Source organism: Oncorhynchus keta, chromosome 32 (genome assembly GCF_023373465.1).
Source record: "Oncorhynchus keta strain PuntledgeMale-10-30-2019 chromosome 32, Oket_V2, whole genome shotgun sequence".
Taxonomy (NCBI): Eukaryota; Metazoa; Chordata; class Actinopteri; order Salmoniformes; family Salmonidae; genus Oncorhynchus; species Oncorhynchus keta.
The window spans coordinates 18,938,690-18,961,920 of record NC_068452.1 but is presented as its reverse complement, the minus strand read 5'-3'; the positions used below and the strand labels follow the sequence as shown (position 1 = coordinate 18,961,920).

Genomic DNA, 23,231 nt, shown 5'->3' with positions numbered 1-23,231 from the left:
TACATAAAATATAACATGTCCCACTGCTTTGCTTTTGTGGGTGGATGGATGAGCGGATGGTTGAGTGGATGGATGGGGGAAGAGATTATGGATGCACAGGATGTGAGTATTATGCACGTGTGTATATGTGTAGCCTTGCAAGTGAATATTTATGTGGATGTGTATCTGTGTGAAGTGTTATTCACAACACTGGATCTCTGAGATTGCCTAAACACACCAGTATTGATTATCTCCTAAAAACACACACCCTAGAGAAAACAGCCAAAGCACATTTGAAATGCAGAATTATATTCTTGCAACGTTCTTCAAAACCATTTGAAACTGAAGGCTCGCAAAATGATCATACTGAGTAAATCATATTAAATTTGATCCATTCAGCAGCTTAAAAAACAACTGAGACCCAGTTGAGGTTTTATGGGAGATATTGCAGCAAACAGCATCCGTGATCGCCTGCTAGCCTGCGGACAGCATTGGATCCACCAGGAATAATGTGAGTAGCATCCAGACAGCTAACAAACAGTGTACCAGTTCAACCACAGAGGACGGATGCATACTGCTGCGATCCCTGCTGCTGATGCTATAACAAATGGGCTGCTGGGAGGTTGGATGGATTGATAGGGCCCATGTATGTGCAGATGCTTGGTCATACAGCTTATAAACCTATTTGTGCAAATGTGTACACATGTGTATAGGAGTGTGTTTATGTGCATATTAATTGGATTAATTTGACTGACTGCACTTTGACAGCTAAAGCCCTGCAGCAAAGATGGAGCTATGGTGAGTGTGGAGGAGGAGGAGGAGGAGCAGAGGGGATGGCATGAGAGAGATAAAGAGAAAGGGTCAAGAGAAAAGAGAGAGCGGCTGTGGGGGAGGGGACAGAGGGGAGATGGAGAGAGAGAGTGGGGGATGGGAGGAAGAGGGAGGGTGAGATCCAGGGAGAGAGAGAAGGAGAGGGAGACGGAGATGGAGAGAGGGAGGGAGGGAAATTGGAAAAGGGTGGGGGAGGGGAAGAGGAGAGAGTCTGTAGCTAGCTAACACACATGATGCAGGTTAAACAGCATCTGTCACCACCTACAAAAAAATCTCATTGCTCCCAGCACAGTGGATCAAACAGCCATTGTGACCCAACCAGGGGTCGCCCATTCCATATGTCACCCCACCCCCAACGCCATCCCTCTGCATCCAAGCCACACAACTCTCTGTCAGGGAGAGTTACATAAGCCTGGGTGACCTCAGGTGTGAGGGTGAATACAAATGTCATGTGCGCCTTGCCCAACCCTTAGTCCATCTGTGCTGGGAGTGGAAGAAGCCATCGGAGAGAGACACCCCCTGTCCACCATTACTGCCCGTCTTTGGGGCCTGGTAACAACATTAACTAATGTCCCAATGTAGTACACAGGGGTTAGGGTTAGACTTGTGGGGGGGGTTGAGTGGTGGCAGCAGAGGTCGAGGGTATGGAGAGGGGAGAGATTAAATAAAGACGCCCTGATGTATACACGCGTCAACCATCATCCACTTCATGTCCATCTTTTGTCAATCCATGTTTGCTTTTCCACTTCCAGGGCTATGAAAAGCATTGATTGTCAGTGTCCATATTCCTTTATCAACTGTCATTCTGATGCTTTAAGGGGGCTAAGGGAGAAAATGGAAGCGAGCCATCTTTTATATGGCTCATAATGAAGGGGGGATGGATGGAGGATGGAGGAGGGGATGTTTAGATAGAAATAGATGTTGTGGCTTCCAGACTGACTCAGCGAGAAACTCAGGGGAGTGTCTTAAGTGAAGTAACAAACAAGGTCAGGACGTGAGGCTAGGCTCCAGTAGAGAGACGCAGGTTTCGACCCGATTCTTCTCTCTTCTCCCGAAGTGTGCACTTGCACACTCACCATGGTGGAAACTCCCTCCAGTCTATGCTTACACCACTCCAATGCTTTTAAATCCATGACAGGAAGTGCACATGCTGGGAGAAGTGTGGAGAATCGGGACGCACTTCACTAATTCATCAATACGATGCAGAGTCATATCAACCGCTCTTCCCAGAGTATTTTACACTGTAAAATACTCATCCACTGCACTGTGCATCCTCCAAAAATCCTGAAATATAATTAGTGAGAAATGGGAAAGTATTAATCTTATATTTAAGCAATAAGGCTTGAGGGGGTGTTGTATATGGCCAATATATCATGGCTAAGGGCTGTTCTTATGCATGACGCAACGTGGAGTGCCTGGATAAAGCCATTAGTCATGGTATATTGGCAATACACGCTATATATACAAACGTATGTGGACAGCCCTTCAAATTAGGGGATTGGGCTATATCAGCCACACCTGTTGCTGACAGGTGTATACAATCGAGCACACAGTCATGCAATCTCCATATACAAACATTGGCAGTAGAATGGCTTTACTGAAGAGCTCAGTGACTTTCAACATGGCACTGTCATAGGATGCCACCATTCCAGTCAAGTCAGTTTGTCAAATTTCTGCCCAGCTAAAACTTCCCCGGTCAACTGTAAGTGACGTTATTGTGAAGTGGAAACGTCTAGGAGCAACAATGGCTATGCCACGAAGTGGTAGGCCACACAAACTCACAGAATGGGACCGGCGAGTGCAGAAGCGCGTAGCGCATAAAAATGGTCTGTCCTTGGTTGGCACCACTCACTGCCGAGTTCCAAACTGTATCTGTAAGCAATGTCAGCACAACAACTGTTAGCTGGGAGCGTCATGAAATGGGTTTCCATGGCCGAGCAGCCGCACACAAGCCTAAGATCACCATGCGCAATGCAAAGCGTTGGCTGGAGTGGTGTATCAAGCTTCACCATCTGGCAGTCCGACGGACGAATCTGGGTTTGGAGGATACTAGGTGAATGCTACCTGCCCCAATGCATAGTGCCAAATGTAAAGTTTGGTGGAGGAGGAATAATGGTCGGTGGCTGTTTTTCATGGTTCTTAGTTCCATGGTTCTTAGTTCCAGTGAAGGGAAATCTTAACTCTATTGTATACAATGAAATTCTAGATGATTCTATTCTTCCAACTTTGAGGCAACAGTTTGGGGAAGCCCCTTTCCTGTTTCACCATGACAATGCCCCTGTGCACAAAGCAAGGTCCATACAGAAATGGTTTGTTGAGATCGGTGTGGAATATCTTGACTGTCCTGACCTCATCAACCCCATTGAACACCTTTGGGATAAATCGGAACGCCAACTGCAAGCCAGGCCTAATCGCCCAACATCAGTGCCCAACCTCATTAATACTGTGGCTGAATAGAATCAAGTCCCTGCAGCAATGTTCAAAACATCTAGTGGAAAGCCTTCCCAGAAGAGTGGAGGCTGTTATAGCAGCAAAGTGAGGACCAACTCCATATTAATGCCCATTATTTTGGAATGAGATGTTCGACGAACATGTGTCCACATACTGTTGGTCATGTAGTGTACCACAAACCCCCAAAGTGCCTTATTGCTAGTATAAACTGGTTACCAACGTAATTAGAGCAGTAAAAATAAACGTTTTGTCATACCCGTGGTTTACGGTGTGATATACCTCGGCTGTCAGCCAATCAGCATTCAGGGCTCGAACCACCCAGTTTATAATTTATAATTTTGTGGAACGGGTTAGGGGTTAAAGTAACTAATGAAAGAGGGCTAATCGAAAGGTTGAGTGTCGGCTGAGCCATATCTCTAAAACCCTAACACAAAATGACAATCTTCTAATTCCCCTTTAAATTAATTAATAAAAACTTAATGACTATCACTATCAGTTTTTATCAGAAGTTTGTGTGTTATCAACAAGTATGATAAGAGGAGTAGAAATATTGCCAGAGGTGTTTTTGGAAACATGTGGCATGGTGCTAAGTTAAAACTCAATTTAGACCTTCTCTGAACTGCATGCAAAGCCCCCAAAATACATTTAGACTTACTTTAACCAAGTCTGTGGTCTCCCTCAGGGGATTACAGCTGAGAAATGGAGACAGGTTCGTGACGCTGCCTAGACATTTTTGGGGCATTGTACATGACCAATTCCCAGAATTCATTGAGCCATGTAATCAATATGTAAAATGGTGAATGATGGGAGGGTTTAACAAATGTATGATTGCCTGTTCTAAAATATCTTGCATCATGTAGCCTAGGAACCTACAGGAAGGAGTGTTCCATTTTACAACTAGTGTCTACCTAGATTATACTTCATCCTGTTGTCATATGCTCTAAGGTCCACTGTTAATAACAACTGCATGACCACTTCTGTCATATGTTATTACATGCTTCATAAGAGTCTACATACCAGATGATATTAGAGGGTGTTATGTCATTTACCAACCTCTGTTTCACATTATTACATTGAATGGAATGACGGGCGTCATAACCAGGTCATAAGCCGTTATAGAGTGTGCACAGATAACCCGGAAGTAAAGTGAGCTTCATTTGAGGTGTTATAAAACAGTTATGGGTGTGGCTGCTCAACAGAATCAGTTGAGAATCACAAAATGTTACCATTCAAAGGATCTCCAAGAATTTGTGGCAAATGGGAGCACAGATGTATTTAGGATTGTACATTTTTGGAAAAACTGCACTCCGGATATAAAAATGAAACATTATAATACTAACAACTTGCCAAAACACAAAAATGTCCTAATAAAATGGAAGCAAATAGAATTTTTACAACATAAAGGTTTCTGGAGCACACCAGGATTTGTGACAGCTGTGAAAAAAGGAAGATGTGCAGGCCACAGTAGCAATGGCTAGTTAGTCAGGTATCTAGCTAGCTAGCTAATTAGTTGATGTTGCAACTGCAACATTTTGTTGACCAACTAGACCGTAGAGAGCCATTTTTATTTCTCTATTTTCTTTCTCTATTTGGTTAGGTCAGGGGTGGGCAGTCTATGTTCTATTTTCTATGTTTTGGTATTTCTTTGTTTTGGCCAGGTATGGTTCTCAATCAAGGGTGCACGCTGCACTTTGGTCTACTTCCAACGACACCCGTGACAATTCTGTAGCACATTGCACATTAACATCCTCTTTTACACTTTTCTTTTACACTTTAAATGCAATAACATTTTCATCTTAATCCACAGTATTTTACACAATCTAATTAATGTCATTAGCTATTGTTACCATTAACTATTGTTACCATGTTATTTGCTATGGCTAGATTTGAGTTAGTGATATCAAGTATCCTTGGGACTTCCCTACCCTAAACCCTAACCCTTACCCTAAACTTAACCATAATCCTTACATAACCATAACCTTAAACCTTACCTTAACCGTTTAAAATGTATATTTCAATGGGGTGACTTCAGAGTTAGGACATCCCAAGGACTCCGTTTAGACTTTTCTGATAGATTTGCCCAATGATGTAAATAAAGCCTTGATTGAGGATCCTACACTACATGACCAAAAGTAGATGGACACCTGCTCGTCGAACATCTCATTCCAAAATCATGGGCATTATAATGGAGATGGTCCCCCCCTTTGCTGCAATAACAGCCTCCACTCTTCTGGGAAGGCTTTCCACTAGATGTTGGAACATTGCTGCAGGGACTTGATCCATTCAGCCACAAGAACATTCCAATATTGCGTTCCAATTCATCCCAAAGATGTTTGATGGGGTTGAGATCAGGACTCATCCGAGTTAAGTTCTTCCACACCGATCTCGACAAACCATTTCTGTATGTACCTTGCTTTGTGCATGAGGGCATTGTCATGCTGAAACAGGAAAGGGCCTTCCCCAAACTGTTGCCACATAATCATCTAGAATGTAATTGTATGCTGTAGCGTTAAGATTTCCCTTCACTGGAACTAAGGGGCCTAGCCTGAACCATGAAAAACAGCCACAGACCATTATTCCTTATCCACCAAACTTTACAGTTGGCACTATGCGTTGGAGCAGGTAGAGTTCTCCTGTCATCCGCCAAACTCAGATTATGGTGAAGCGTGATTCATTACTCCAGAGAACACATTTCCACTGCTCCAGAGTCCAATGGGGGCTGGAAAGCTGGCATCCTATGACAGTGCAAAGTTGAAAGTCACTAAGCTCGTCGGTAAGGCCATTCTACTGACAATGTTTGTCTATGGATGTTTTGTGGCCGTGTGCTCGATTTTATACACCTGTCAGCATTGGGTGCCGACATACTTTTGTATTGTGTATGTTTTGGCCAATGAGAGGATTTGAAGCCACCGGTTGGTCATATTGGCACTCTAAGGTATTTCAGTTAAATATTTCACAAACAAAATGACAAGTATTTAAGATTTTTTTTGCTGTGGTGGGGACAGTAACATTAGTACTTTCAAAAAATGTTATTTTAAAGGAAACAAATACATATATTTTTTCTGTTTAAATTTGTATGTTTAGCTCACATAATATAATTTAAAAGTCTGTAATAGAATAGACATGGACATTTTTATTTTTATTTTAACTTTATTTAGGAGAGGCAGTTACGAAGAAATTCTTATTTACAATGACAGCCTACCCCGGCCAAGCCCTAACTTGGATGACGCTGGGCCAATTGTGCGCCACTCTATGGGACTCCCAATCACGGCCGGTTGTGATACAGCCCAGAATCAAATCAGGGTCTGTAGGGACGCCTCTAGCACCGAAATGCAATGCCTTAGATAGCTGCGCAACTCGGGAGCCCAAATGTAGGCATTAATAAATGCATTTCCACAGCTTGCAAAATATCTTTACAATGGTGGGGGATTGCCAAGATGGAGGCTTCAAAACGGTGCCCCCTTGTCAGTCATCTGGAGTGTATATAAATCATTGGATTTACCCAGGAGAGAACTACTGCCCCAACTCCTTGAAACCACGGAGGTTTAAGGCAGATTAAAAAATGTAAATATTTGTGGCCAATCTTTGTGTAAAAAAATGTTAAGAAGACAATCATGGTACTAATAATTGCTTCTAATACACCATATGTATGTCATTGAACCAATTATTTAAAAATTGCACACAGGAGACGTTATAATGATTGTTTTGTTGCTAATGGCAGCTTGCAGTACTCCGGTCAGCCTTCAACCTGGGTTACTCAATGAAAGGGGACAGCACTGAGATAGCCTGCAACGTCAGTTCCCTGAGTAGATCAAACTGCGCATGTTATGTCTCCATGAGACGCCATCTTAGCAAGCTTTCTGGCCTTCAAATGTGCTATTGAGTCTCCACATAGGAATGAATGGTGTCATGTGATTGATGGCTTTGGCCAGTCTTTTTACAGTCATTGGATTTGCCACATGAGCCGAGATCTGTCTTCTCCCATTCTTTTACTTAGTCCCACCCTTCTTCTCCCAATTTCAGGGATATGATATTCACTGACACAAGAACTTTAAATAATTTACCATCCTGAGACAAGGCAGAGTATAGCCCTCAAAGATCTCCGCCACGGCCCCCCCCTTGGGTTGTGCCGTGGCGGAGATCTTCGTGGGCTATACTCGGCCTTGTCTCAGAATTCCAAGTTTGTGGTTGAAGATATCCCTCTAGTGGTGAGGGGGCTGTGCTTTGACAAAGTGGGTGAGGTTATATCCTGCCTGTTTGGCCCTGTCCGGGGGTATCGTCGGATGGGGTCACAGTGTCTCCCGACCACTCCTGTCTCAGCCTCCAGTATTTATGCTGCAGTAGTTTATGTGTCGGGGGGCTAGGGCCAGTCTGTTATATCTGGAGTATTTCTCTTGTCTTATCCGGTGTCCTGTGTGAATTTAAGTATGCTCTCGCTAACTCTTTCTTTCTTTCTTTCTAATATATATGCCATTTAGCAGACGCTTTTATCCAAAGCGACTTACAGTCATGTGTGCATACATTCTACGTATGGGTGGTCCCGGGGATTGAACCCACTACCCTGGCGTTACAAGCGCCATGCTCTACCAACTGAGCTACAGAAGGACTTGGGTCCAAGGACCATACCCCAGGACTACCTGGCATGATGACTCCTTGCTGTCCCCAGTCCACCTGGCATTGCTGCTGCTCCAGTTTCAACTGTTCTGCTTGCGGCTATGGAATCCTGACCTGTTCAACAGACGTGCAACCTGTCCCAGACCTGCTGTTTTCAACTCTCTAGAGACAGCAGGAGCGGTAGAGATACTCTGAAGGATTGGCTACTGAAAAGCCAACTGACATTTATTCCTGAGGTGCTGACCTGTTGCACCCTCGACATCTACTGTGATTACTTTTATTTGACCCTACTGGTCACCTATGAACATCGTGGCCATGTTCTGTTATAATCTCCACCCGGCACAGCCAGAAGAGGACTGGCCACCCCTCATAGCCTGGTTCCTCTCTAGGTTTCTTCCTAGATTCTGGCCTTTCTAGGGAGTTTTTCCTAGCCACCGTGCTTCTACACCTGCATTGCTTGCTGTTTGGGATTTTAGGCTGGGTTTCTGTACAGCACTTTGAGATATCAGCTGATGTAAGAACGTCTTTATAAATACATTTGATTTGATTTGATTTTCATTGGAGCTCCAATCTTTCCATGACATTTCAGGTATACTGTATAATTTGCAGAAAATAATTGACAGTTTGCAGGCAGTGCTTTGCAGTGGAGAAGGTTGGAATATGGGGGATGGAGAGATGATGCGAGGTAGAAAAAAGGGTGTGTGTTTGCTGCCCAGAGGGAGAGGGTGCTATACATTTCATAGCTGTGTCCTGCTTTGCTCTCTGGAACAGAGCGCCGCTGAAAGGAGTGATCTACCTGAGTGTTGAGGTAGATCTACTGAAGATGAGGATCCCTTGTGTCTGCGATGGACACCGTTTCGTACAAAGCAGACCCGATGGCGAGCACGAGACTGAGGAGACCTTGTCTGTTCTTCTAAGTTAAGATGCAGAGTGTTTGCCGGATAAAGTCATGCTATGGTATATAAGTTAGCCCATGAGAGCTTTTGTTCTGAACACACTAAAGTGTTTCAGGTGCCAAGTTTATGGTCATGATGCAGCAGTATGTAGGAGGGAGATGCCGAGTTGTGCGAACTGTGCAGGTGGACATGGGACAAAGTGGAGTGTTTCAATTGTGGGGGTGGCCATGTAGCTGGGGATCAGAAATGTTCTGTGCTAGTGAGACCGATTTTAAATGTCCAGGGTGAGGGCAGCTCAGAAAGTGTCATATGCTGAGGCAGTGAGGAAAGTAGAGGATTGTGGGCAAAGGGTGAGGGAGCCTGAGATGATTAGGTAGTAGGCCAGTACAGAGTGACCCAAACAGTTTGTTCTTTAGTAAGGTTGGCTTCTTGGCATTTATTGCTATAGTCATTAATTGTACCATACAGATGGAAAGGAAATCCCAGAACATTGAAATGGTAGTAGCAGAAGCAGAGGAGTTTTGGGGTGCCATAGATTTTAGTGCAGAAGAACTACAGGGGGTTTTGAGAGAAGGGGTTCCAGCCTCCCTGGTGTATGAGCTGTTAGGGCAAAAGTAGTGTAAAGGTGTGGTGGGGATAGTGGTATGTATGTAGGGGTAGATGGTGGTGCAATTTCCTTTTTTCCTCATTTCCTTCTTTTTGTGAACAAAGGGTCAATGCACTTTCTGAACTGTGAAACGCAGCAATACGCAACAAAGCGTCTAGTCTGACGGAAAACCCCATGAAGAAGAAGACAGTTTGCAGAAACTATAGTTATTTAGCTAGAGCTCGTGTCAGTGAATCATATAGCTGAAATCTGAAGACGAAGTGTGGGACTTAACAACAGAACAACAACACATGAGAAACAATTAAATTAAAAAAGTAATTGTGTTTAAAGTGTACTGTTAGAGAATGTATTGTGTGATGTGCTGCAAAATGTGCTTAAGAATTTGAAATTCCTCCGGTAGCTAGCAAGATAGCTAGCTAGCTAACTATCTAGCTATGCATAGATGGGGGCTCAGTGGGGCTGCTTGTGTTCATGTCATGGCCCTACCGGCTGTGGCTACCTAGCTACAGGCGATATATGGATTGTGAGAAGCATGGCTCTCCAACTCTGTTCCTGGAGAGCTACATGTTGCAATTGCACCATCAACTACTTAGTTAGCTAGCTAACCGCCTGACTAATTATCCATCTCCTTTATAATATAGCTGTCATTTGTATTGTAGCCTGCTCATCTTCCTTTTTTTCACAGCTGTCACAAATCCTGTTCTGCCCAACCAACCTTGATTTTGTCATAACTTCTGTGTTTTTTTTGGCAAGTTGTTGGTATTGTAATGTGTCCTTTTTGATATCTTGACGTGGTCCAATTTGTACAACTCCAAATAAAACAATCCTAAGTACATATGTGCTCCCATTTGCCCATGTTTTTTTTTTAATCCTTTGAATTGTACAACGTTGTGATACTCTCAACTCATCCTGTGGTATAAGCACATTCACAAATGTTTTATTAGACATCAAATAACTGTCACGTTACGTAAGGTGTCTCTACACACTATAACGGCATATGACATGGTTATGACCACCATCATTCCGTTCCATGTAATAATGTGACACAGAGGTTGGTAAATGAGAGAACACTGTAATATCATCTGGTATGTAGACTCTTATGTAGCATGTAATAACATATGACATAAGTTGTCATGCAGACTGTGTAATAGCAGCTGTTATTAACAGTGACATAAGAGCATATGACAACAGGACAGTCATCAATATAACACCCATTATAACTCATTTTATAACATCTTATTTCGTTACTTATAACTATTTAAAATGACATATAACAGCTTACGACAAATGTTGTGTGTTATATAGTTGTTTTAAAGGCTTTATGAATGCATACATAAGGCCACCTACAGTAAAGTGTGGGTGGCAAATAGCCAATTATGAAGATTAAGCTGTTTTGACTTATTGATTGATTGGGTTTCTGTTGCCTTGCCAAATCCCCTTGCAGAAGACATTATAGGGAGCAGTGAGCTGCATATTTCTTCACCACCCCTCCCTCCTTCCATCCCTTGCCTCATGAATGAAACAGGAAGTGGGTGATCAATTACATATTCAACTTACACAAAAAAAGAACAGTCTGAACTATATGTAAATGAGCTCACCCACTTAAGTATAGCATCCGAATGCTGTTTCGTTGTAATTTACTTACTTATGTCCAGACTAAAATTCAACGGCTACAACTTATTATGTAATGTGGGATATTCAAAGTGTGCAACTACTGCTACTACCGCCATACCAATGTGAGATCAGCAGTACTGGTAAACTCGGCCCTTTAAGGATGCGAGGGGCATTGGGCCGATAGCACCAGTGACGCCGTCTTTTAGAAAAATAGATGCACAAAGGAGGATGGATATCCGAAATGAAAGTGACAGCATGGGACAAATACACGCAAAGCTGTTTCTAGTACCAGGATTTGATTGTACAGTTATAAATGGTACTCTCTAACCTGGATTTCCTCCCTAAATGCAGGATTCAATTGTTGTTAGATTTTTTTTGAATTGTCAGCCATTACTATATTGCTATAGTATTCTATGTAAAAGCTAGTTCTACAGAAGGGTCATCCCTCTTTGCAACCTTCTGAGGACTTTACATCAGCCATAAGTAGCTTCTCACCCATCAGAATTCTTAACTTGTGCTTAACTTAATAATGCGCTGTAGTAGAGAGAGATATTGATTACTTGTTGGGGTCATACGGCTGTGGCTTTATCGATAGTTCGGCTACCTGCAGGCATGGGTTCTTGAGGATGTCAAATATACAGTACATCAATCTAAATCGGTCATCAAATAATGTTTCTTGTCTTCTGCTGTAAAACCATTTGACTCACTTTAGTGGTTGGATTGCTATATCTGGGAGCGCCTTTTAAATGTGTTTGACATCCGGGTGCATGATTGCGTCACAGTGCAGTAAATGGATCTGACATTTACCCTTTACAATCAGAAAAAAAGACATTGTATCTCCTCGCCACCCAAAAATGGCAAAACTCTGACCTCTAAAAGATCATACAACACAATCAGACTATCTGACATCCCTAGACTGTTTCCAAGACAATTTCCCCAACGAGCAATTTCCAAAATAATATTCTGACCCGATAACATGGTGATCATGCAAACTGAGAGAGCAGGTGATAATCAAACTTCAATAACATCTCCCCAACATAGTGGTCCTTAAGAGACATGTTGCTGCTGAACTCTTTTCCTTCCTTTGTCCTATCATTGTGCTCATGAGTCATTTAAAGATGTTGGATTAAAACCATATCACCTGACATAGTCCTTTACAATCATACCCGGGATTGAATTTTTATTTATTTTACCTTTATTTAACCAGGCAAGTCAGTTAAGAACACACTCTTATTTTCAATGACGGCCTGGGTTAACTGCCTGTTCAGGGGCAGAACGACAGATTTGTACCTTGTCAGCTCGGGGGTTTGAACTCGCAACCTTCCGGTTACTAGTCCAACGCTCTAACCACTAGGCTACCCTGCCACCCCAAATGGCAGATTTGGGCACTGATAAGTGCCTAAATTGGAACAAATTAGCTGTACAGTAACCTGCTAGAAATTACATCAGAGCTCCGGTCTCTAAGCTTCACAGTGCTGACTGACAGCCGTTCTGAACTTGAGCACAGCACGCGACAAGAAGTCGCCCCAATCCCTCCTGCTAATTGAAAGTTTTGCAAATGTTTTGTTGTCTGAGTAAAGGAAATGCTTTATATTAAGAGGACTCCGTGTATTTTGAAAGATGAGACATTGGGGATTATAATAAATACCGCTTTGATGTCATACAAGCAAGCCAAACACCTGCGCACTTCACATTTCCATGATCATAAAACTCATGTCATATACAATGTCAACGTTTTTGATCACTATGTTTGATGTACAGTTACAAGATGACATTATGTTATACCCTGTGTTGTTCTGAACAGAATGAGCCTATGTTTGTCTATTGTGAAGAAGATTTGCCGTGGAACACGCACCTGAATGCACTCATAACTCCTTTCTACACTCTTAGAAAAAAAAGGTTCCAAAAGGGTTATTTGGCTGTCCCCATAGGAGAACCCTATTTGGTTCCAGGTAGAACCTTTTTTTGGTTCTATGTAGAACTATTTTGGGTTCCATGTAGAACCCTCTGGGGAAGGTATTCTACATGGAACCCAGTAGGGTTCTACCTGGAACCAAAAGGGTTCTACCTGGAACCAGAAATGGTTCTTCAAAAGGTTTCCAATGGGGACAACCGAAGAACCCTTTTTTTTCTAAGAGCATACGCGTACCAAAATTACGGTCTGTTTCTCTGAATTGCTTTATGAAAGCCCTACACGGGAAGATAGTATTTTCTAACTTGTCTAGTCTAGCTTGGCAATACAACAAGCTTCAAATGATGATACCCACCTGACCCTGATTCTGATTTATAATGGTCTGTTTTTGGATTGTGTAAACAACAGTAATTGTGTGATGGCTGGGATGCAGGGCTTGTGTTCCAAACAAAACAACTACAATTGTACTTGCTCTAGCTCCTCAATGGCACAGCTAGGAGAGCTCAGAAAAGCACAGTGTAGTTGACGACTCTTCTATGAGTCACTAAAGTGCATTGAAATGACTTAGTAACTGAGCACACCTTGGAGAGCTGTGTGGCCACTTGAATACACCAGTTAGTCCTCTCACTCAAACAGATGTGACGTTCTCCAAGGATATTCTTATCATGTTACTGAATGGGTCCAGAGTATTTTCGGATTTAATGTTAAATCACATGATAACATTTCGGTCTTGTGTCAGGGGAACTGTTGTGTCCTAAACTTTGATCTAATAACTTCCCCATAATGACATTTTCCAAACCCTTTCAATTGCTACCATGCTTATGCATATGTTTTCACATTTCTTCCGTTATAAACATTTAAATGTAGCCCTATCCATATGGGTCCATTTTCACGAGTGTAAAGGGTTAAATAAAAGTCTGAATTTGTGGCAACAAGATGGCATACCCAAAACTTCGGATTCCGTGTTTCAAAACGTACAAAAACGGGCTTGAATGATCATGGGCATTCAATATCAAAGAGATTTAGATTCGACATAGCTTGAAAGATAGAATGATAGTCCCTGGAACATCTTATTACTTAAAGCAGTGTGAGTCACAATAAATCCCAACTGTACGACATTGTAAGCATCCTGAGACGGTGGTGATCTCACTGCTTCACCTTTGTTCAGCTCAGTCTGAGTGAAAGGGGATGTGAGGTAGGCTAAGAAACAGATTTCCGCTAGACAGCCACCTGATCTCATCTGACTGATCAACCCGTTCCTCTCTGACTTGTATGGGCACAGTCGGGCACAGAATCCTCAGAAAAGTAGGATGGATGCCAGAGCGAAAGTAATTGTTCAGCGTGTTAATTTAGTGGCTACAATTGTTGACGGAAGTAAGTGGTCCGGCCTGGATTGGCCAGTCAGCATGTCTTTCTTTACCCTACGTTGACATTTAAAAAATGCAAGCTATTCTTTATATGGCACATAGTAAAAACAATTGAGTAAAAGTGGAGTAGGAATTATTAGATGGTTTTTGGACTTTCTAGAACTCATTTGAAGGTATTAACCCCGAGGAGAAACGAGTAGCTGTATTGAGGTAAACTTAACTATATCAAAAAAGCAGGTAGTTTCTGATTAATAAAAAATCATGCAGTCCAAATATGTGGGGATAAACAACATGTGACAGGTTCACCAGTGTGGAGGTGAGTAAGACTCAAAGACAGGGACAGAGACTGTTCCTGAGTACCCTAAGCCTACTAAACTAGTCAGCTTTTAACCATACCCCCAAACCCAATCCACACAAAAAACATACTACACTCGACACAAAGGCTATTTGTTGTCCACCTCAAGTGACTTTCCTTTCATTGTTCAGTTCATTGCCATTGTGAGGAATATAGATGCTAAAACATGCCTTGGAGGGCTATTTTTTAATTGTATAATGTGTCCACCAGGTCAAGGGCACGTGTACCAGTCTGTAAGTACCAGTGGGCAAACAGATCCCTCGGTCAGATGAAAGACGTCTTGCTGCAATAAATGCGTCACATTCCCTCCTGCTATTTAATCCTGATTAGCATTTTTTTTTACTTCATTGTTGAACTTTTGTGTCTCTACGACTACAGTTACAAGCTTAATTGCATTTTGGGTTGACAGAGTGCAAATGAAGATCCCTCTGCTTAAATGACTTTGTGGAGGAGGACTCAAAACACACATCACTCGTTCAGCTTGGGTCTGCGCAACATTGTTTATTGGGAAATAAATCAAATTTAGGACTTATCTACCGGTAGTTCTAGGTTTGTGCTTGCTATGTGTGTACCACTGAAAACCACTGTGGTTTTAAATATAGTGGCTGTCATTGCCCTTGGTTGCATATGACCGCACAGAACACTGCGCCCGCCCCCCATCATCCCCCACTCTACCACAGACGTGGCAGACTTTAGGGCTAAACCAGGAAACTGTGGCTTTTCCTGGGTTATTAATTTCCAACATGGCTGCCGTTATGACTCACCGCTTGATACAAACACATCTTTAGAATAGATAATGCACATCCTTGACCTCTCCTGGAGTCTATTCTCCATCCATGAAAAACATCATGCCTTAAGGAAAATACTCAAAACAGAGCGACCAGTATTCTCTGGTGCAATCTGCTACTACATTGATGTGGCATGTAGTCAGGGGTGGTGCTCATACATAATGTATTACTAGCTGCGGTAATCACTCATGGGGAGTGACTATTGGAGGGCCATCAAATGGAGATGCTCGGCTACACATTTTGTGAACCCCCCCTTCCTTTTGAAAAAAATACACTTTAGGACAAGAATCATTTCAGTAATGATAGCCTGTACATCTACTAACTGCATCAAATGCCAATCGCCACTGTGTTCTCGGATATCATTTGTTTAGCAGTGAGCATGGTGACATTTTAGGGTCAGGAAGGATTACTGTCTCCTAGAAACTTGACAGAATTGTCCTAATATGGAATTGTATAACATAAAAGATGCACACTTCAAATAAAAGACAACAAAACATTTGGATGAACGTTTCAACTTCAAATATGCCAATAAAATGACAAAAGCCGCTGCAGATGCAAATATGTCAAATGCATTCAGTACAGCAGAACTGCTAGGCAGTGCCATTAAGACAGAACTTCCCTCACACAGATTTGAACATGCAGTTATTTTCCTAACTATGATAATTTCTGAAATACATCCAGCAGAATTCGTTAGTGTCTCTCCCCACTCCCCTATACACAGTTTCACTCTACGTTTTTTAAGTGGTGGTTTGGGCCTTGCCCTTCAATGACTCAAGGACAGCTTAAGGCACAATAGAGGCAAGATATATCGCAACTTTCAATGTGGCATAATCTTTATTACAGCTGGCAAATTGTTCTTTGTTATCGCGTGTATTCTACTATCATTACAACACGTTAGCCCTGTTAGCTTCCGTATCATTTGTGCTGAGGGAGCCTTGATTAACCCTTGTTGTCAAAGGTCAAAAGGTCATAGAAGGTTCACTCATTCATCAGCTGCTATCTGTGTTTGATTGTACCCATTTCGATGATGAATTGTTAAAAAACAAAGGCTTTTGATTCAGAATAGTTGGCTATAAATGTATCCTATTCCAGCACTAATTCTCAACAGCCTTGATAAAAATATGAACAATGTCATCTTAAAGCTGTTTCATTGTTATTACATTGCAATAACAATGTTTTGCAACATTTAAGTATGGTACTGTATAAGCTGAGCTAACCGTGTTGCTAATGGAGACGTATGGGCTTGTTAGTACAGGTGAAGGTTCCAAAGAGTATTCACACCTCCCCTTGACTTTTTGCATAGTTTGTTGTGTTAAAAAGTGGGATTAAAATGTATTTCATTGTCATTTTTGTTCAATGATCTACACAAGATACTCTGTAATGTCAAAGTGGAAGAAAAATTTGAACATTTACGAAAAATAAAACACTAATATATCTGAATTAGATATGTATTCACACCCCTGAGACAATACATGTTAGAAACACCATTGACAGTGTGAGTCTTTTGGGGTCTTTAAGAGTTTGCACACCTGGTTTGTACAATATTTTGTCAAGCCGATTTAAGTAAAAATTGTAACTCGGCCACTCGGGAACTTTCAATGTCATCTTGGTAAACAACTCCAGTGTAGATTTGGCCTTGTGCTAAAGTAAGTAATTGTCCTACTGAAAGGTGGATTCGTCTCCCATTGTCTTTTGGAAGGAAGACTGAACCAGGTTTTCCTCTAAGATTGTGCCTGTGCTCAGCTGTATTCCGTTTATGTTTATCCTAAGAACCTCTGTAGTCCTGCCGATGACACGCATACCCATAACATGATGCAGCCACCACCATGCTTGAAAATATGAAGAATGGTACTCAGTGATGTGTTGTGCTGAATTTCAGGACAAAATGTTAATTTCATTTTTTGCAGTATTACTTAACTACCTTGTTGCAAACAATGCATGTTTTGTAATATTTTTATTCTGTACAGGCTTCCTTCTTATCATTCTGTCATTTAGGTTAGTATTGTGGAGTAGAGTAACAACAACGTTGTTGATCCATCCTAATTTTTCTCATATCATAACCATTAAACGCTGTAACTGTTTAAAATTATCATTGGCCTCATGGTGAAATCTCTGAGTCTTTTTATTCCTCTCCGGCAACAGAGTTAGGAAACACGCCTGTATCTTTGTAGTGACTGGGTGTATTGATGCACCATCCAAAGCCTAATTAATTAATTTACCATACTCAAAGGGATATTCAGCTCAGATATTTTTCTTTTTACGCTACCATTCGGTGCCCTTCTTTGTAAGGCATTGAAAAACCGCCCTGGCCTTTGTGGTCGAATCTGTGCTTGAAATTCACTTCTCGATTAAAGGACCTTACAGATAATTAATTGTATGTGGGAATACTTATTGACTCAAGATATGTAAACTTTTCATTTTTTTTATACATATCTAAAATGTTCTACAAACTAAATTCCACTTTCACATTATGGGGTATTGTGTGTAGATCCGTGACACAAAATGTAAATGTAATCAATTTTACATTTAGGCTGTAAAACAACTAAATGTGGAAAAAGTAAATTGAAAAATACTTTCTGAAGGCACTTTATATACATTACCACAGAACTCTACAGTACAGGGAAAAGCCTGTCAATGTAAAATAAAGGTGTGCTGTCTAGGTCGGAGACGGAAGTCAAACACTCCTTTCCTCTGACGCAATCAGGGAGTTCCAGCTTGTGTCTTACTAAAATCCCTGTTTATGTGGGACACATTGCATGGTAGCGAGGTGAATGCTGTTTTTCTCACCCTTAAACTTATGTCATGTCATACATGTGGTGAATATGAATGCTAAATACATGGGGTGAATATGAATGCTAAATACATGTGGTGAATATGAATGCTAAATACATGTGGGGATAAATAAAGCAACACAGGGATTCGAGGCACACAAAGCTTTAAGCAAAACGACACAAAATATACAGTAACTGGAATAACAGAATGTTTTGCTAATTTTGCATTGGACACAAAGATGTTACTGGATATGTTATCAATCTGTATAAATAAACTCACTACCTTACCAAGTAGGTACAAATTGGATGCATGTATTGCATTTACGGCTCTGCCAGTCAAGGACACAACTGTACATTTCGGTGTTCCTCAAGGTTTCATTTTAGGACCACTATTGTTTTCACTATATATTTTACCTCTTGGGGATGTCATTCGAAAACATAATGTTAACTTTCACTGCTATGCGGATGACACACAGCTGTACATTTCAATGAAACATGGTGAAGCCCCAAAATTGCGCTCGCTAGAAGCCTGTGTTTCAGACATAAGGAAGTGGACAGCTGCAAACTTTCTACTTTAAAACTCGGACAAAACAGAGATGCTTGTTCTAGGTCCCAAGAAACAAAGAGATCTTCTGTTGAATCTGACAATTAATCTTGATGGTTGTACAGTCGTCTCAAATAAAACTGAGGACCTCAGCGTTACTCTGGACCCTGATCTCTCTTTTGACGAACATATCAAGACTTTTTCAAGGACAGCTTTTTTCCATCTACGTAACATTACAAAAATCAGAAACTTTCTGTCCAAAAAGGAAGCAGAAAAATGTATCCATGCTTTTGTTACTTCTAGGTTAGACTACTGCAATGCTCTACTTTCCGGCTACCCGGATAAAGCACTAAATACACTTCAGTTAGTGCTAAATACGGCTGATAGAATCCTGACTAGAAACAAAAACAATTATCATATTACTCCAGTGCTAGCCTCCCTACACTGGCTTACTGTTAAGGCAAGGGCTGATTTCAAGGTTTTACTGCTAACCTACAAAGCATTACATGGGCTTGCTCCTTCCTATCTTTCCGATTTGGTCCTGCCGTACATACCTACACGTACGCTACGGTCACAAGACGCAGGCCTCCTAATAGTCCCTAGAATTTCTAAGCAAACAGCTGAAGGCAGGGCTTTCTCTTATAGAGCTCCATTTTTATGGAATGGTCTGCCTACCCATGTGAGAGACACAGACTCGGTCTCAACCTTTAAGTCTTTATTGAAGACTCATCTCTTCAGTGGGTCATAGGATTGAGTGTAGTCTGGCCCAGGAGTGTGAAGGTGAACGGAAAGGCTGTGGAGCAACTAACCGCCCTTGCTGTCTCTGCCTGGCCGGTTCCCCTCTCTCCACTGGGATTCTCTGCCTCTAACCCTATTACAGGGGCTGAGTCACTGGCTTACTGGTGCTCTTTCATGCCGTCCCTCGGAAGGTTGCGTCACTTGAGTGGGTTGAGTCACTGACGTGATCTTCCTGTCTGGGTTGGCGCCCCCCCCTCCTTGGGTTGTGCCGTGGCGGAGATCTTTGTGGGCTATACTCGGCCTTGTGTCAGGATGGTAAGTTGGTGGTTGAAGATATCCCTCTAGTGGAGTGTGGGCTGTGCTTTGGCCAAGTGGGTGGGGTTATTTCCTTCCAGTTTGGCCCTGTCCGGGGTATTATCGGATGGGGACACAGTGTCTCCTGACCCCTCCTGTCTCGCCTTCAGTATTTATGCTGCAGAAGTTTATGTGTCGGGGGGATAGGGTCAGTTTGTTATATCTGGAGTACTTCTCCTGTCTTATTTGGTGTCCTGTGTGAATTTAAGTATGCTCTCTCTAATTCTCTCTTTCTTTCTCTCTCTCGGAGGACCTGAGCCCTAGGACCATGCCTCAGGACTACCTGGCATGATAACTCCTTCCTGTCCCCAGTCCACCTGGCCATGCTGCTGCTCCAGTTTCAACTGTTCTGCCTGCAGCTATGGAGCCCTGACCTGTTCACCGGACGTGCTACCTGTCCCAGACCTGCTGTTTTCAACTCTCTATAGACAGCAGAAGCGGGTAGAGATACTCTTAATGATCGGCTATGAAAAGCCAACTGGTACAAAAAGTGGGGGACAAAATGCAGTCATAAAACCATTTAAAATTTTTAAAAGCACACACATTTTTTTTCTCTGAATAAATGTCTAGTGTCATGCAAAATGCTAGTGCCTTTACAGAAATGTTAAGGACATTGAGTGAGTGAAATATTTTGGTCTTGGGAGAACAAATCAATAATATGTGTGTGTGTGTGTGTGTGTGTGTGTGTGTGTGTGTGTATATATATGTGTGTGTGTGTGTGTCAATGATAGAGAGCAATATTAATTTTATGAGTAAGGAATTGCACTGACATATCTGTAGCTTATAATGCTTAGAAATATGTTTTTGAATAAGAAAACTATGCCTGTGCATTTTCAACCCCCAGAATGTGTCCCTTCTCAGCAACCACTACCCCAGTTTATAATCAATAACATTGGAACATATATTGTGCAGCAACGCACGCGCGCACCCTCAACCGAAGGTCTATCAGCCGATTCTTTGGTTTACACGGGAATAGTCGGTATAGACATGGTAAATATAGCCGGCCAATCTTTTGCTCACCCACACGTAGCACATTCGGTAAAACCCGTGCAGACACGGCTTGCTCAGAGCAGGACGATGTAGCGCGCGACGTATACGTCACTGTGATGTTGATGATTACATAAAACGTAATTATTACCCAATCACATAACATCTGTTGCCATAATTACGTGATATTCTATCATTATAATATAACATTAACAATATTATTTCCATAGAGTTTAGACTGACGGTAGCGATTATTTATCAATTTCACTTCAAATGGCATAGGTTATATCGGGAATGTGAGGGGCTAAATTACAGTTAAAGAAATAACGAAAATTCGTCTCAGAGAGCAAAATAATCTACAAAAATGAGCACGACTAATAAACGCTCGTATGGTTCGTTTGAACACGAAAGCATCATAACCGAGAGATTTGTTGTAGCCTAGTCTCGTTGAATCTGCAGTGGGCAGTGAGGCAAGTGCCTAGTGTCTGACTGAGTATGGATCTAGCTGTGTTCAGCGTTTCAGTGGGAAGGCATAGAAGGAGGCACATAATTCGTGCAAGGTGATTCCGCTGACCAGGGGCTATCTCAGGAACGGTGGCACAATCACAATCATGTGCTATAATGTTCACAGCAGTATAGCCTGTATTGGCTCTACATTTGGATATAATAAATCACACACAGGCACGCACGCGCGCGCGCGCGCACACACACACACACACACACACACACACACACATACGCTATAGATATAGGTGCAGAGCGGCAGTGAGTCCAGGCGTTTCCTCTGATATTTTATTGATCTCCAGACGTTGGGAGGTTGGGCTACGCCAAAAAAAAGGCATTCATGCTTCGGGCCTCATATTGATTTGATTCCCTTGAGGATAGGAGACATTTGTTTTTCAATTAAACCTAGACAGACAAATTGCACAAATATATGACAGTGGCTATCCTCATGGTATATATCTAGTCACTGAATGTGTTGTAAACCAGTATGCATGTGGTTTTCCAATGCAGGGAAAAATGAAACCCTGGTGCAGATCCTGCCATAGCATGGTGTCGCCAAAACGAACCCAATTGAACCCTATAGACGCATAGTTGGGAGAGAGCTAAAATTATGTCGAATTTGGGTCTAATACAAGCAATAATGTAAACTATACCCTATTATAGAGGCCAGTTATAAGAAAATGTACAATCTCATAATATGACCCCCCACCGTAGTCGACCCCGTCCCACTCGTATAAAACGCTCTCTCCATCAACTATCTAGAAAAAGATAAATCCGATGGGCTGAGGCAATTCTGAACAAATATTTAGTTCTACCAAGAGTTGAATATAAATCCTTAACGGTGTTTGCAGGGATTGCTAGACTAGGAGCACTCTGGGCTAGGATAGCTTTCATCCACAGTATTTTACCACTATTCTGGGTAGCTGTCCATCCAATAAGCATTTATAAGCTTATATTGATTAGGGTTATTTCTAGCAGTAGACTATTTATGGTAGATGAGTTTGTTTTATATGCTTTCCTGCCTGCAATGCTAATAGCCCTATACTATTTTCTCAAATCACTGCATTTTAACGGACCTTTAATAGAGAAGTCGTCTTTTTATCATGCTTACATTACGTGTATGATCATCAGTGCACGCATGCGGGCACCACTAGGCTATTGACACTGATGGGAAGACACATTCGAATGCGTAAAATATAAATGAATAGCCTAAAGGTATCAGCCTCTGTATTTTTGGTAAGAACCGAAACCTCAGTGCACATATTTGTTATGTTTGCCGTGAGCTAGCGCTCAGCAAGGAGATGTCAGACGCTGACGCCCGATTGCGGAGGATTCAGGATTCGGAAGGGAGGAGAGAGTGGGACCAAGGGAGGAGAGCAGGAATGGTAGAAATATATAAGCTTACACTTCGTAGTTCTTGTGTACGATCCTTCATTGTTTCCCCGCCGTGCTGGCTAAAATATAATCGCCTGGGTTTTTCCGCCTCGTTGTCTTCTTATGTCTAAAGGTCCGACAATGTTATATTTTCTTCCAGTATTCAAATGAGGGGGTAGGCTATGAGTCTCCCCTGTGCGCTACCTTCTCTGTCTTTTTTCCCTTCTCTCTAGTCCCCCCTCTACCGTGCTTGTGCGTCCTCCTTGGCGGTGCAGTGTCGCCCCGCAGCGCGCTCCGACTCCAGCAAACGAATGCGATACGAGCGCGGTACTGATGCTGCAAAAAAAAAGAAGCGATGCGGAGGGATGGAACTCTGTGCGCACGCGTGGTCTCCATCTCTATCACTTTACCTGCTACCCCTCCCCCTCCGCCCTTTTTTCCCTTCGGTGTCTATCCGCAGCGCGTAATCGGTCGGCGCCCCATGCCAACACAGTGAACTGTAGTTTGTTTTCGGTGAGTTCAAATAATTTCGTGAAATTCAGTCC

The 23,231-nt window shown here is 42.2% G+C and overlaps 1 protein-coding gene across 1 annotated transcript in view; it reads right to left on the bottom strand.

The window, feature by feature from the left end:
• Positions 1 to 23,013, bottom strand: part of LOC118365216 (syntaxin-1B) — a 63,914-nt gene extending 40,901 nt beyond the window's left edge. Inside the window, exon 1 of the mRNA XM_035747231.2 lies at positions 22,718 to 23,013. Within this exon, the coding sequence (XP_035603124.1) occupies positions 22,718 to 22,747 (30 nt within the window). The 5' untranslated portion in view covers positions 22,748 to 23,013. The remainder of the gene's footprint in view (positions 1 to 22,717) is intronic.
• Positions 23,014 to 23,231: the final 218 nt, after the last annotated feature.